Below are 15,454 nucleotides of genomic sequence, written 5' to 3'. Positions count from 1 at the left end.
CAGTAGATTGGCCTGTAAATGCGCTGTAGATCGGTGTGTAAATGCGCAGTAGATCGGCGTGTAAACTTCCACACATGCGCAGTAGATCGGCATGTAAACTTCCACATATGCGCAGTAGATCGGCATGTAAACTTCCACACATGTGCAGTAGATCGGCGTGTAAATGCGCAGTAGATCGGTGTGTAAACTTCTACACATTCGCAGTAGATCGGCATGTAAATGCGCAGGAGATCGGCGTGTAAACTTCCACACATGCGCAGTAGATCGGCGTGTAAATGCGCAGTAGATCGGTGTGTAAACTTCCACACATGCGCAGTAGATCGGCGTGAAAATGCACAGTAGATCGGTGTGTAAACTTCCACACATGTGCAGTAGATCGGCGTGTAAATGCGCAGTAGATCGGCGTGTAAACTTCCACACATGCGCAGTAGATCGGCGTATAAATGCGCAGTAGATCGGCGTGTAAACTTCCACACATGCGCAGTAGATCGGCGTATAAATGCGCAGTAGATCAGTGTGTAAACTTCCACACATGTGCAGTAGATCGGCGTGTAAATGTGCAGGAGATCGGCGTGTAAACTTCCACACATGTGCAGTAGATCAGCGTGTAAATGCGCAGTAGATCGGTGTGTAAACTTCCACACATGCGCAGTAGATCGGCGTAAAAATGCGCAGTAGATCGGTGTGTAAACTTCCACACATGTGCAGTAGATCGGCGTGTAAATATGCAGGAGATCGGCGTGTAAACTTCCACACATGTGCAGTAGATCAGCGTGTAAATGCGTAGTAGATCGGTATGTAAACTTCCACACATGTGCAGAAGATCGGCGTGTAAATGTGCAGGAGATCGGCGTGTAAACTTCCACACATGTGCAGTAGATCGGCGTGTAAATGCGCAGTAGATCGGCGTGTAAACTTCCACACATGCGCAGTAGATCGGCGTATAAATGCGCAGTAGATCAGTGTGTAAACTTCCACACATGTGCAGTAGATCGGCGTGTAAATGTGCAGGAGAATCACCAGAATACTAACCAGTCACACCTGTCACCACCTGATTACACTCACTACAAATACAGTTTGTGTTGATACAGTAAACTGTAAATACAGTTTACAGTTGATCTGGGGAACATAGGATCCTGGGAATATGGGACGCTTTTCATGTGTTCATTATGTGCCATATAAATCTGTGGAACATAGAACCCTGTGAACATAGGTATGCTCCCCTGCCTGGCACTGCGGGTCTTTAGCTGGATAGACAAACTTTGACACCATTCCTGCCTCTGACTAGCAATAACTTATCATGGGTTGAAGCTGAGGTGTAATCTTATTAGGTATTTAAAAAGCACTAACTTCTCAATATCTCCCACCCCAACTTCCGGGTTCAATGGGAAATACATCAACACCAGAAAGAATCATTAAAGTCCGCGTGAACCGGAAGTTGCAAACGACTTTTCTCCAGTGTTGTGACGTATTTCCCAGTGAAACGGAATATTGAACAGAGGGCAGGGTTTTACTCTAGCGCTCCTCCTCTCCATCTCTGCTCATAGCAGACTAACGGTTTGAGGGGAGTGGTTAAGCGTTTCCCAACCCAAGCCGTCAAACCTACATCATCAGAGAAGGAACGCCATTCCAGACCGGAAGTAACTTTTCAGACTTTGATTAAAGATTACGACGGCAAACAATTTTTTTCTGTGTATTAACTTGCACGGATTAATTTTTCACCACAAGACTAGTAATATGCGCTAACAAAGTAAATAGGGTCAATTTTGATTTCAGTTGGACTTCAAATAGGTCATTCAACCATTTTATAGGGTCTTTCACGAGTTCACACTTACAAATAAGTCAGATAGAATAAAAGCATATTTGGCGTGCTGTCCGAGGAGAGGGCTCCGGGCTCGGTATTTGGCCCGAACCCAGAGTACCCCCCCTGTATTCTTGGCTGTAAAAGAATGAGCCAATAGCGAGGAGTCGGGGTGGTGGAGGGATGCTGAAAAACTGTCAAGGAATGTTTGGTGAGTGAATATATATATGCTTCTTCTCATGCTGATAGGGTAGACATAGTAATTGTTTGATGACAAATAGATTGGATTGATTATTTGAACGTGCTGCTCCCGAACTTTGTTTAAATCATAATTTAAGGAAATGGGAAATGGAAACATGAAAATGGGAGATGGGGGCATTTAAATTAAGACAAATCAGATGAGAACAATGATATTGATCTTATATATATATATATATATATATATAATTATAATTCTTTTATTTTTTTATATATATATTTTTTTTATTATTAAGAAACTCATTACCTAAAACACCTGCGTTTCAGATGAAAGACCTCATGTTTGTTAAACAAACAGAAACATTGAGCATAACCACTTCACATGAACAAGGGCTTAGACCTTGAGGAAAATTCACTGTGTTTAAACTCCCCTGAAGCTGTTGACTACAATGCAACTGTTGAGTGAAGCTTGTTTGAGAACACAATGTGTCGGCTTTATCAGCCCACTGGAGCTCTTATATTAGCATCCTGAAAGATTTACATGGCATTTAACAACCACGCCACACTATTTTACCATCAGTGAGACCACGGAAGAGAACGTGCACTTCTGTAATGTGACACATTTCCAAAGGAAAAATAATATTTAACAAATGTAAGGTCGAATTTGTTTGTGCACCTATTAATCATTCACAGTAAGACCAGTAACATATATTAATAAAGTAAATAGAGCAGGATAGTTTAATAAGGGTAACATCTTTCAAAAAGATAAGTGTCCAAATATGACTTTCCTCTGTTGAACATAAAAAGATATTTTGAGAAATGTCTCATTGTTTATTTTTCATCCATACAATTGAAGTCAATGAGCACCGAAACGGTTTGATTACCAACATTCTTCAAAATGTATGTTTTTATGTTCAACAGAAGAAAAAAACTCGGAACTTCGGAACAACATGAGAATGAGTAAATGATGACAGAATTTAAATTTTTTGGTGAACAATTTACACAAACTAAAATGATTTCAAGTAATCTTGTATTGTGTGATAATGAGCAGTGATGACATAACATACTTTTAACATCTAGGCACCTTTTTGCATCTGTAAACTTGACATACTAACACAAAACAAACTGATAACAAAAATAAAAAAATCTGCTGCATAATTTTACAGATGGGCCTAACACAAATCAACTTAAGAAAATGTATTTATTTGTAATATAATCCATACTCAATTTATAAAAGCACAATTAAACTATTTATTTTAGGCATACATGTTATTTTGAAGCCTATCTGTTCTCTGATGTAATACTGAGTAAGCATTAAGCAACACGGACAACTGGATAGATTATAATTTCTCACTATATGTGAACTTAACTGAAATTAAATATTTTCTTTTACCTGTATCTTTTCTCAAGTATCTCTGTGGTATGCTGAAGATGTGAAACACTGTCTCTGTGATAGTGATGGGTCACTTATGAACTGTTCGCTCACTGCATTGGTCATAATTTATCTTTGGCTGTATTATAATTGCTTCCTAATTTGGATTATGATCAAAGATTGCGTTTGTAAATGTATTCGGAGAAATTAGCTATTGAGAAGTTACATTTTAACTCTGCTCAAATGAACGACTTAATTATTATTACATTTTGCTGAACAAAATTCAAAGTCATCAAATCAAGTCAGTAAAATGATCTGATCCAACACTGCTGCAGGTAAAGTCACACATAACACAACTTGTATAAAGAGCGTTTATTTATGTATAATCAAGTGCGTTTTAAAACTCTTTGAGCGAATGCAGACAGAGTGACGAATCATTTATAAACGGCCATCTCGCCACAGCCTCTTCATGCGGTTTCGCTTCTCTGCATTGGTCATCAAGTAAGTTTTTCTTCAAAGAGTTTAAAAGGTTATGGCACACTAAATGACTCTTTTCATCACTACTGCCACAGGTAAAACTCCAAATTGCACCCAGTTTCAGAAAATAGTTTGGTGCGATACGATTTCAGATTTAGGGGAGAAGGCATGCTTCTAGACAGGTGTGTTAAGGCAAGTTGGAGCCAAACTCTGCAGGATAGTGGCCCTCCAGGAGCAGGTTTGGACACCCCTGACTTAAAGTACAGTTAAAGGTATCAAGTATAAAAATGAATACCTAAGTAGGAATCACTACAAGGATTGTAGTATACACTCACTGTTAACCCTTGCTGTAAAAAAAAGGCCAAATTCTGACAATATCATACCATTTTCCATTAAAACAGTAATATACCGTAGAAAACAAAAATAGCCTACAGGAATATACCATAAATTAACAGTGCTCAAAATCGACACTCAGAGGCTGTTTTCCTATACCCTCATTCACTATTCCCTATTAGTTCACCAATATAGTCCCCTTGACAGAGTGAATGAAAAGAAGTGAGTGAATTGAGAAACTGATGAACACCTGATAAGCAGAATCACTAAAGAGAAACAAGAACAGAAAAAAGAGAAACACAAGAACTACAACTGACTTCCAGCAACACTGAGTATGAAAACAGTTTACAAACCAGTTTACGATTATTTCTTTCATACATGTACAAAACTTCTTGTTGAGAATTAACAGATATTTAGTTGTTGATATTTTATTGAAAATAATAAAGTTTGTTGTCACCATGATGGAGATCAGTATTTGTTTTAGTTTGTTCAGTATTTGTTTCTACAATACAGTGTAGCTCTATTTCTTTGGTTGTGCATTATGTGTTAAAAAAATTATTGTAACTCATTGCTGTAGTTTAACAGTGGTAGTAAAGTAACTCTGAATGAGGTTAGTGATTGAACAGGCTATATGATCATTTTGGCATCATAATCTGCAATCATTCACTAACTATGTGTAAATGCACAAGTGTGATCTGCAAAAATACAGTTCAAGCAGCAACAGAGAAACTAATGTTAAAAAGTCAAGAGTCCAGAACCCAACTAAAGAAAACACTGATCTCTATAATGGTAACTTCAAACCGAAAAATTTTAATTAAACATCTCAATAACAACTTCTGTAGATGTATGACAGAAATAAAGGCATGCTGGGTAATAATAAGTGTAATAATGTGTAATGGGTGGAAGGCAGTTGTATTTCCTGTGTTTCTCTATTTTCTGTTCGTGTGTTCCTCTTTCCTTCAGTGAGATTCACTGAAGGAAAGAGGAACACACGAACAGAAAATAGAGAAACACATGAAACACACCATTGGTGATTTTTTTGGGTCACCATTTGGGTCACCATCTTAACAGCTTGTTAACAGCAGGTGTTCATCACTAATGCTCAACAATCACTTACATATTCCCTTATCTCACTGCAACACTGTGTCAGTGTTACTTTTACTCTTTGTAGAGTGGATTTACCTGTAGGATTGAAAGGGTTAACAGTGTAACATAAAAAGTCACACCCACAAAATTTATTTTAACAGTAATAAACTGTAAGTTATAAAACAGGCATATACTGGCAACACTGTTGCCAGTAGTTTACTGTAAAATTAATTTTTTGGGTCACCATTGTGCTGAAGAGTAGAGCCTGTGCTTCAGTCCAGGAGAAGATCTAGAAGGCGCACCGCCCCGCCTGTGTAGTTGCTGGTCCAGTGAAAATCTTTTTATGTACAATAGTTTTTTAGTGGTCTCAAATGAAGTAAGTTCACAGTAATACTTTGCTCACATTATTAATGCATTATACATTTTAGTTAATACATTTAAATGACAGATGGTCAATTTAAGGCAGTCGGTTTCTGCAGTTAACTCAAGTTTTAATTTAGTGCATTTTTACAGAAACATACTGTAGATTACAGTAAAAAACTGTACAATTAACAGTAAATTAACAATAAACACTGTTGCCAGTATTTTACTGTAAAAAAGCCTTGTAAGGTCTGACAGTGTATGTAAAATAATATTTAAAAAATAATATATAAATAGAAGTATGATGATAAGTTCACTTAGAAAAAGTAAAATTGCAGTATAAAAACTAGTAGATTTTTTTTTTTTTTTTGAGAGTGTATAGCAATAGTGTAAACATCTCAGGTTACAACTGTAACCATGGAACGGCATCAGTGTCTGAAACATGTGTAAACACTCTGATGGCGAAAGCCCGTGATGTCATAAGTGGAGCGCCCGGAAGTATAAGAGGGCACCTGTAGTACACGTCATTAACCTTTTTTGTCTGTAGGAGACGTGCAGGCAGACCCATTGGCATGGCAACGAAACGCAGTGTCTCGGTCCCTTTCTCAGGTAACCATGGTTACAGTCGTAACCTGAGATGTTCCCTTTCTACATGGAATTCAATATTGCGTCTTGGATAGACACTATGGGGAACAAATACCCATTCCGACATGGTGGGATATATATATATATATAATGAACACCAGGTTTGTTGTGCCTTGTAGGCATAGGCTGCAGTGCTGCATAAAATAATAATAATAACTATAGCAGGCGGCCTATCAGTCGTTAAAAAGGAACACTTCAGTTACACTACACTACAGAAAAATATATTGATTATCATATGTCACTTCAAATGTTTCCATTCGTTATGACGTTATGAAATGAGATTGGAGTAAAAACATGAAGCCTAATGTTTGGTGCGTTTTGCTTTTCAAACGCCCAGCGCGTTATTTACTGAAGCGATCGAGCCGCTCCAAACTATGAAACATTATTGTTACCATATACATATCTACGAATTAAGCTAGTTACATGAAGTGCAAGTGACAAAAACTGGAGAAGACATTACTCACAGTGTTTGTTGACTGATCCTACTCACCACAGTTGTTTGATAGACTCTTAAAAGGCACGAGCACAAGACGGCAAGCACGGATGGCAGGATAACAGACTAGCGAGATACTAGCTAGCGTGTTGTGCTAGCGATAACGATTTAGAAAGCTAGCAATGTCAGATTAATGTGATAGGTAATATTAGACAATATCTAAAATATGCTGATGAGTAAGTTATATTTATCAATATAAACAACAAGGGATGATTGTAAATAGAGATTCAAAGCAGAAAGCTATATGGAGCATACAGACGCAAGGCAGACAGGAGCAATCGATCAGCGTGTGAGACAGGAGCCAGTGATCAGCGATCTCTCTTTTTTGGAGATGTGCTGCCAGTAATGCACTATATGATTTCAATATCCTTCAGAATAACTTATTAGAGAAACACTGCTTGATCTCATGCTGTAGATTCACAGATATAGGATTTAATAAATATGAAATACCCATACATTTTCTTGGCCTTTTCTTGCCATAACAAATGTGCTTTATAAATTCACAGTTACAGCAGCCAGAGAAAAAATAATGGTAAAGAGTCAATAGCACAACTAAAGCAAACACTTATCTCCATCATGGCGATTACAAACATTATTATTTTCAATGAGACATCAACAACTAAATCTCTGTTAATTCTCAATAAGTACTTTTGTACATGTATGAAATTAATAATATTAACCTGGTTTGTAAACTGCTTTCACACTGTGGCTGGAAGTCATTTGTAGTTCTTGTGTTTCTCTTTTTTCTGTTCTTGTTTCTCTTTCCTTCAGTGACTCTGCTTGCCAGGTTTTCATCAGTTTCTCAATTCACTCATTTCTTTTCATTCACTCTCACAAGTGGACTATATTAGTGAAATAATGTAGGGAATAGTGAATGAGGGTATAGGGTGTGATTTGGAACTCAGCCTCTGAGTGTCGACTTTGAGCTGTTAATTTACAGTGTATTCCACTATTTTCTCGAACACTACAGATATTACCCAGAATGCACTGTTTTCTACAGTATATTACTGTTTTACTGGAAAATGGTATGATACTGTCAGAATTTGGCCTTTTTTTACAGCAAGGGTTAACAGTGTTCTTCAAGACCCAAGGAGTCGAACGCACTCCATACAAACACGTTTGTCTTACATGCATTTCAAATGTCTCCTGAAAACAAAAAAGGTTAAAGGGGTGGTGAAACACCTTTTTTCGAAGGCTTGATTGTGTTTGTGGGGTGCACTGTAACATGAGTTCATGCTTAGTTTTTAAAAATCTGCATTATTTTTCACATATTTAACCATTGCTCTGTCCCTCCTTGTAAAAATGGTCGGATGATTTCCGGGTTCTATGAAGACAACAGCTTCTGTTTTTAAAGTTGGAACTGCTCCATCTTTCAGGACAAGCCGTTGTGCGAATCCTGCATTGAACTCGTGTAGATTGAGGAAGCTTTCCTCCGGAAAATGTGCAGCACAGAGAGCGACATTTGGATTATAATTATGAGGGACCGAGTTAAAAATAAATTGTAACCATTGCTCCCTAACTCCACCGTCCTTAGGAAGACTGAACAAAGTGGACCTGCAATCTGGGTGAAAATAACAGCGTTTCGACGGCATGGCGGCAACGACACTCTTCTCCAAAGCAACATAAAATGGCCTCGCCCCCTCTATTTATTGTGTTCCCAGAGGAGGAGTTTATGTAAATGTTGGGGTTAGTGATGTCACTAACCCTGGAGGAATGTCTTCCCTACCGGCCGTTTGCTGTAGTCCTTAGAAATTGATTTCTTTAAATGCAAATATCTCCCTTTGTATTGAACTTTGAGCGTTGTAACTTTGCAGATGTTGTTTATGCTCAAACAACAACATTACAGACTAGCTAAAGTTAAAAAAGTGAAATCACATTCAACCACCCCTTTAAAGACGTGTAACAAGGCCCTCTTATACTTACGGCACACCACTTATGACATCACGGGCTGTCACCAGCCAATGAAATTGGAGTGTGTTTACGCGTGCTTTAGACACCGGTCACACTGATGACATTCCCCATAGCGTCAATCCACGATGCAGTGTTGAATTCCACTTTGAAAGGGAATTTCGATTTCATGTTGACTTTAAAGTTATGCAAAGCTCTGTCAGGCTCTGCCAAGTCAATAGTCAGCACATTTTGTGCCTTGGCAAAGACAGAAACTGATGGTTTAGTTAATGTGTGCTTGTTAAAAACCCCAAGGGATGGCAATTAAACAATACTGGTGTATGGAGAGAAGCTGTTTGGCTCTTGTGAAAGCATATAATATGAGGATGCCTCAGGTCCAGAGTCTGAGGACAAGAGTTTCCAAAAATGTATGTTTATAAACAAAAGAGTACAGTAGATGATCAACAATTTTGCCCATTGCAGTCTTGCATAATGGCTTGAGTGGATGTTGTAGTGTGCTGCTTGCCAGTGTGTGTATTTGTTAACTTTTCCTTGGAGTCATCACTAAGAGCAGTAAGTTTTAAGAGCAGGTCTGGACATGCATCAGTCGTTTCCAAAGCCTGAGCAATCACATGTCATTGTGATAATTCCCTGAGGGAAGTGGGGAAAGGAGAAAGTAAAAAAGAATCAACAGCAAAAGAAAACAGAAACAGAAGGAAAATAGATTGATTAAAACATTAGACATTTATTATGGAAGTTTATTAGGGAAGAACATATTGAGCTATGTATTTTTTCTCACAACTGAATTTATTATTATTATTAAATAAATCATTATAAATATTTGTAAAATACATTCTTTGTAAAGAATTTGCTGTAGGACTGGAGCTGTAACTCCATTACTCCACCCAATACTTGACCCTAATTTAAATAGTTTATTAAGATTTCTAAACTACTTTAAAGTTTTTGTAACACACAAAAAAAATGTTGAAACAAAATGTGTTAGAACACTCCATAGTCTCCCCACTATCTTCTGGACAGGATAACCAATAGATAAAGACAAGATATGTTTTGTTGTTGTTGTTATGGACTGTTGATAAGAGTGATGTGTATTCACTGTGAAGCTTACAATGAGTGAAAATGGATTTCACGGTATGTGATCTAATTTTGAACAGCAAGAAAAAAAGCGTTTTAAAGCTTGTTGTTTTGCAGAACATCACAGTTATTTATGATATTAGTCTGTAGTTAGGGAGTACATGTTATTTAAGGAAAATATAATTATATTTTTAGAATGATATAAAAAAAGAATTTAAACCTAGCATGTGGGGTTAAACGTTTGCCACTATCATAATTACTACCACGGTCTGAACATGTTTTTCCATCAAATGTTGCGGTTGAATAAAAATATTTGGACTTAAAAATTAAATCTAGAGATAAAAATCTAATATCATGAAAACTCTGGACATTTTTCACACTTGGTTTTTAACTTTTGTTTCACAGAAAAAAAATTACACAGTCCTTACACAGTTTTCCCCCACTCTACCCTACATCACAGGAATTAATAATATTTTTTATGAGAATGACAATAATGAGAATTTATGAGAAAAATCTGTCTTTCCATTAAGACTTTGTGGACTGGATTGAGAGCCTTGTTTATTTATTTTGTTTATTGAAACAATTAATGGGTCACAATGGCACAAAATAAGTGCAAAAAAGTAAAAGTAAGTATATAATAAACACTGCATGAATGTGACATATTTGTCAAATGACACCTATATCAATTTAAAACACTTGCAATGTACATGTTATATGGCAGTATGTACATGCATGTTGAAAGATGTTGCAAATAGCCATATACTTCAATGAAGGGTGCTTTGAGTTTGCGAGCAGTGTAGTCTCGGCCGCATTGTATTTAAACTAACACACAGAAAACAGTTCTCCCCACTCAAAAACATGGAGCTTCTATAAATATACACACTAATGATTCTCATACAGTTGTCAGCACAAGGCCTAAACAACTGAACACACATACACACATATAGATACAGTCACAATCATTTCTTTACTAACTCAAAATTCCTCATTAACACTAATACATCAAGATACACACTTGCACATACATGGCTGAATTTGATAAAAATCTGTCAAATTTCACCTCAAAACCAGAAGAATTTTTTTTTTTTTTTTTTTTTTTGCAAGAAAATTTAGCCTGTCTTTAGGAGAAGATTATTTGTATTATGACATTATTTTCATGACAAGTACATTATTTTACTGTAATAAAAAAATACTTAAATTATTTATAATTTAATGTATTAATAAATCATTTATGCATTTTTTGTACTGTATTTACTGTAAACAATAATAACTGAATTGACTAGATGCATTAGTGTCTAAAATGATATAAAAAAATATATATTACAGTAAATTTGTCAAGAAAATCACATGATGCAAACAATGGTCATGGTCCTAAAATGAAGATTCACATTTGTGAGTAATATTCTTTTTTTTTATGTGACCCGGACATGTTTTGCTGAGATTGACCAACACATTCCTTTTGCAAAGCTGTGGATATTTTTGAGAACTAAAAGACACTACAGGAGGACCTGAAGAGGCAAGTTATAAAAGACATTTTCCTGTGACACTTGATAGTGTGCAATATGTAGTTGGGGAGCACATGAGAGCTTTGAAATGTTTACCATTCAGTAGGCCTACTAACCCTCTAGTGTTCCTCTTGCTTTCAAAAGCTGAGACCTCAACTGGTCTACACTCAGATCTTGTTTACAGGAACACCTGTTCAGGTGAGATCCAGGGGGTTCAAGAGCACAGCTGTGCACAACAGTAAAACCCATCCCACACATTAAAAGAAAACCACCCAAATATTAAAGCATTTAAATCACGCATGCTCCAATGCCAATAGCTTTCTTGCCACATGCTGTACATCATGAGCCTTCACCTCCATTGTTTAGTGCAAACACTTCTCTTTAATGTGTATTTACCATTAATTGACACATTAGATGTTCCTTTGACAACATTACCTTTATCAGTACAGCACCATTAGAAATTTTCATTGAACATTTGGCATGCAATGCTACACGGCTGCCCTCATGGTACAATCAAATTATGAACTTAACAAGCACAATAAATTAATGGGTATGAGTAATGTAAATAAACATTTAAAAAAGATAACAAAGCATATATTTGGTTTAATATTAAGCTTGTTTTGTGAAATGCTTTAACGGAATGTCTTTGTGTGCTCTTGTGACATTGTAGAGGGGCATAGCTGAGAGTCTCATTTTCAAAGATATTCTTTCCTTCTCTTTCATTTTCCCTCCATTTTTGCCACTCTCCTATCTCCTTTTCCCATCCTCGTCAGTTGACTCAGCTCCTGATTTTCCTTCCCAGTGAGACTTTATCTGTCCATCTACCTGTGTGTTTGCTTACTTATCATCCAGAGAGAGCACTTTCTGAAGATAAAATAATGTTATATAGTTATATTTTAACTGCACTTGCAGCTCCTCACCACCATGTTGGACAACTGCTCCACCTAGAAACAGAGCCAAAACAAAATGAATCATTCACATTAATGAATTTGTAGAATATTCTAGCACAAAATATTGTCAGGTGAAGTACTTCTTAAGTCCATTTTTGTTAGATGGTAGTTATACCAAATTGTTCTCACTCCAAAAAACACACTATTTGTGCCTTAACTGCTTACCATGACACAAATCTGGGATATCTACCTTACGCAAAGAAAATATATTAATTTCCTTATATATGAATGCTCAATATGGATTTAATGGTTATATTGAAAATATACAGAATAATATATTGTGTTAATATATTACAATATATTGAATAATACCTAAGGAATTGCCGCTTTTCATAAAAAAATGTCAACACAGAAAATGTCAAAAATGTCCATATATATCATAATGTATGTCATTTTATATTCATTAATATACTGTATATACACACATATAGAAGTATACAATATAACATTTCTTATATTTTATAATTATTTATATTATAAATTACACTAAACACTAACAGATCTCCCCCTAAATTAATATTGACCAAAAATACATGAAATAACAATTTAATTTTAACATTTACTCTTAACTCTTAACACACAGAAGCAAAGCATGCTGGAAATTAGATATTAGTCCAGGTGATGTGTGCAAAATTTCAGGTGATTTTTTCATAAAAGCATGAAACATGGTACTCTTGTACAGTTTGGGGCCCTGAACATTTTCAGAAATGGAGCCATCGCAAAAACGCCTCGTGGCAGCCATTTTACTTTCCGCCATAGCCAAATTATGTATTTTGTATCATATCTCCTGAATCAAACATGATAAATTAAATATGATGTCTACCTCCATGTTTTGATGGCCAATGATTACAATGATACCATATACAACATCATAAACTGTTCAGGTGAATAGTTAATGGTGAATTCAGGGTTGTGAGAAGGAAATCACAGTATCTGAGAACCTAGGCTAGACTTTATAATATCCTGTCTGTTGCATGCATGTTGTGTAGAGTTTAAAAAGCTGAATCCTTTTGTTAATTAACCTTGACAATACAGTGACTGTAAAGAGTAGAATATTCAATGTGACCTTAGCAACATAGCTTAAAAAGAATGTGTCAAACACAAAGATTTACTTAAAAAAAATCTATTTCAGAAATATGTTTGTTTGATTTTTTTTGTTGTTGTTGTTGAACCTATTCTTCAATGTCTCTTGTTCACAGTCTCCTCCACATTGACACAGAGCTGTGCACTTTAAGGAGGCTTTTTTGCATTTGCAATGCCAACGGCAACCTTTCTTGCAGCCACAACTTAAGAGTTTAAGGATGGACTGGCTTGCCTGTGGAAGAGTTGACTACAATGGTCTCCAATTGCTTGGGTCCATCCAACCCCAGTCTGTTGGAGATGGAATATTTGGTGCCACCTCAAGTGCTTGTCCCCAACAGTGTCCTCCTTGGTACACTGCTCTTTTGAGGTGCTGCACTCTGTAAACAAAGACTTTGCGTCCGTGCACATCCGCATTCAAACTTGCATGCCTGTGGACCGAACACGTAATTCGCATGTGCATGTGAACCGTCACCGTTTTCATAGATTCACGTTTTTGAAGTGGATGAATGGCTGGAGTGCATTGAGGGCTTTCTGTTTTCAGTTGAGAAAGGTGTTGTGTAAGTGGCCCCTAAGTTAATACCTAATGATTTTTACAACGGAAAGGAATCAATAAAAAACCTTTTAAAAGCCTTTTACAGAGCCATGAAGGCCTATGTTGCCATTTCATCTGCATTCCAGGTATCCCCTACTGTCTTCTTGCCCCTGGTTGCAAATTCAAAGACTGTGTCACAGCCAGTGAAGGCATGGAACACAAGAAGGACCTTGGATTTGTCAGGACCCAGAGACTTGGTAATCTCATGGGCAGGTATGTATCTGAAGTTCTTGCCAGTCCTATGCCACCCACAACTCCTCAATGTCCAGCTCTGACATATGTGCTATGGCTAGAACCACAACAGTGCCCAGGGTGATCTTTTTAAATCCTTTTCTTGCAGCAATCACAGCATGGAGTAGCATCCTTGTATGTGCCTCTTCGAATGTGCAAGGTGTAATCTGATCTGATTCTTGTGGGTGAGATGATTGGGTCCGCATGTGTAAACAACTTGTATTGTAGTCGATATTTCCACAAGGTTCCTCGCCAGAGCCAGTTCCTGGTAAAAGAGCTCTTTTTTGTTTTTATCCACTCTCGGGAAGCCTTTCCCGTTGGTTTGTTAACTTGTCTTTTTCCATCCACTCTTGTTCTTTTCCCCTTTCCCCGCTTCTGGGACTTTAAGCTGGTAACTTCATAGCAGTCCCATACAACATCCACTCTGTTGACCACTTCAAGTTTCTCTTTAAGATAAATTATGAAGATCTTGCTGGAAAATTCATTGAAGGTTTTAGCTACGCCTGGTTTCAGCATGTTGATGACTGCTGACCCATATAATATTTAGACCTCACTATCTGGGGCACTGCTTATACTGTTTTCTAGGCAGATCAGCCTTGTTTCCCAAATGTATACCACCTGAGTGATGGAGGGTAGGCCTGATTTCCGTTTTTGAAGAAGTTTTCTTGGTTCCCATCACGAGTCTGACAGGCAATGTAGACTCTGGAAAACAGTGCACAGTCATTTTTCAGCGAGTTTTGTCTTGGACTGTCCTCTTATCAGAGCTGTTTTAAAAAGAGGGAGCTTGTTCCTCTTCAAATGGGCAGTGATGCGTTTTGTGCCTTGAATCCTCTCTGCAACAAAGAGTTTGTACTGCTCTCGTCTTGGCCCATCCTCTGCAACTCGAACAGCATCCACAACAGTTTGGTCTGCTAATTCTCTTGAGTTCAGCTTCAGAAGGTCGTTGCTGTCCTCTGCAAAGGGGTTTCCCATTTCCTCAATCACTTCAACCAACTCAAATATCTTGAATTTCAGCTGGACACTTTTAGCCAGTTCATGATGTCTGTTTTCAGAGACACCCTTAATGCTGAACTCCATGGCATTCTCAAACTCATCACTTGGTATGCTTGGTACACACTACAAGATATTTGAGGTGATTTTGAACCAATTTCTCCCCTTCCGACAATGCCAGGTAAAGTCCTGATTATCTTGATGGTTCTACAAATTATCTAATCAGATTTTCCTCTGGTGTGAGGTGTATTAAGAGTGACCGAATCTGCTCGGAAGAATGTCGCAACCGCCCCAATCTCGAATCGAATCAGAAATCCTTTTGTGTTGGGGGAACCACGAGGACAAACACTCTGGAGATT

The 15,454-nt window shown here is 37.3% G+C and overlaps 1 protein-coding gene and 1 long non-coding RNA gene across 4 annotated transcripts in view; both read right to left on the bottom strand.

Annotated features, from left to right (window-relative positions):
• The window catches only part of LOC309506814, a 360,589-nt gene that overhangs the window by 43,594 nt on the left and 301,541 nt on the right, over positions 1 to 15,454 (bottom strand). The window lies entirely within an intron of this gene.
• tgfb1a (transforming growth factor, beta 1a) overlaps positions 11,147 to 15,454 on the bottom strand; it is a 34,991-nt gene continuing 30,683 nt past the window's right edge. For all 3 annotated transcript variants that reach the window (XM_082180684.1, XM_082180685.1, XM_082180686.1), the window contains one exon: positions 11,147 to 12,193. In XM_082180684.1, the coding sequence (XP_082036810.1) occupies positions 12,146 to 12,193 (48 nt within the window). In that variant the 3' untranslated portion in view covers positions 11,147 to 12,145. The remainder of the gene's footprint in view (positions 12,194 to 15,454) is intronic.

Source organism: Leuciscus leuciscus (genome assembly GCF_965113295.1).
Source record: "Leuciscus leuciscus genome assembly, chromosome: 9".
Classification (NCBI taxonomy): Eukaryota; Metazoa; Chordata; class Actinopteri; order Cypriniformes; family Leuciscidae; genus Leuciscus; species Leuciscus leuciscus.
The sequence above is the reverse complement of the archived record's forward strand: the minus strand, read 5'-3'. Positions and strand labels throughout refer to the sequence as shown.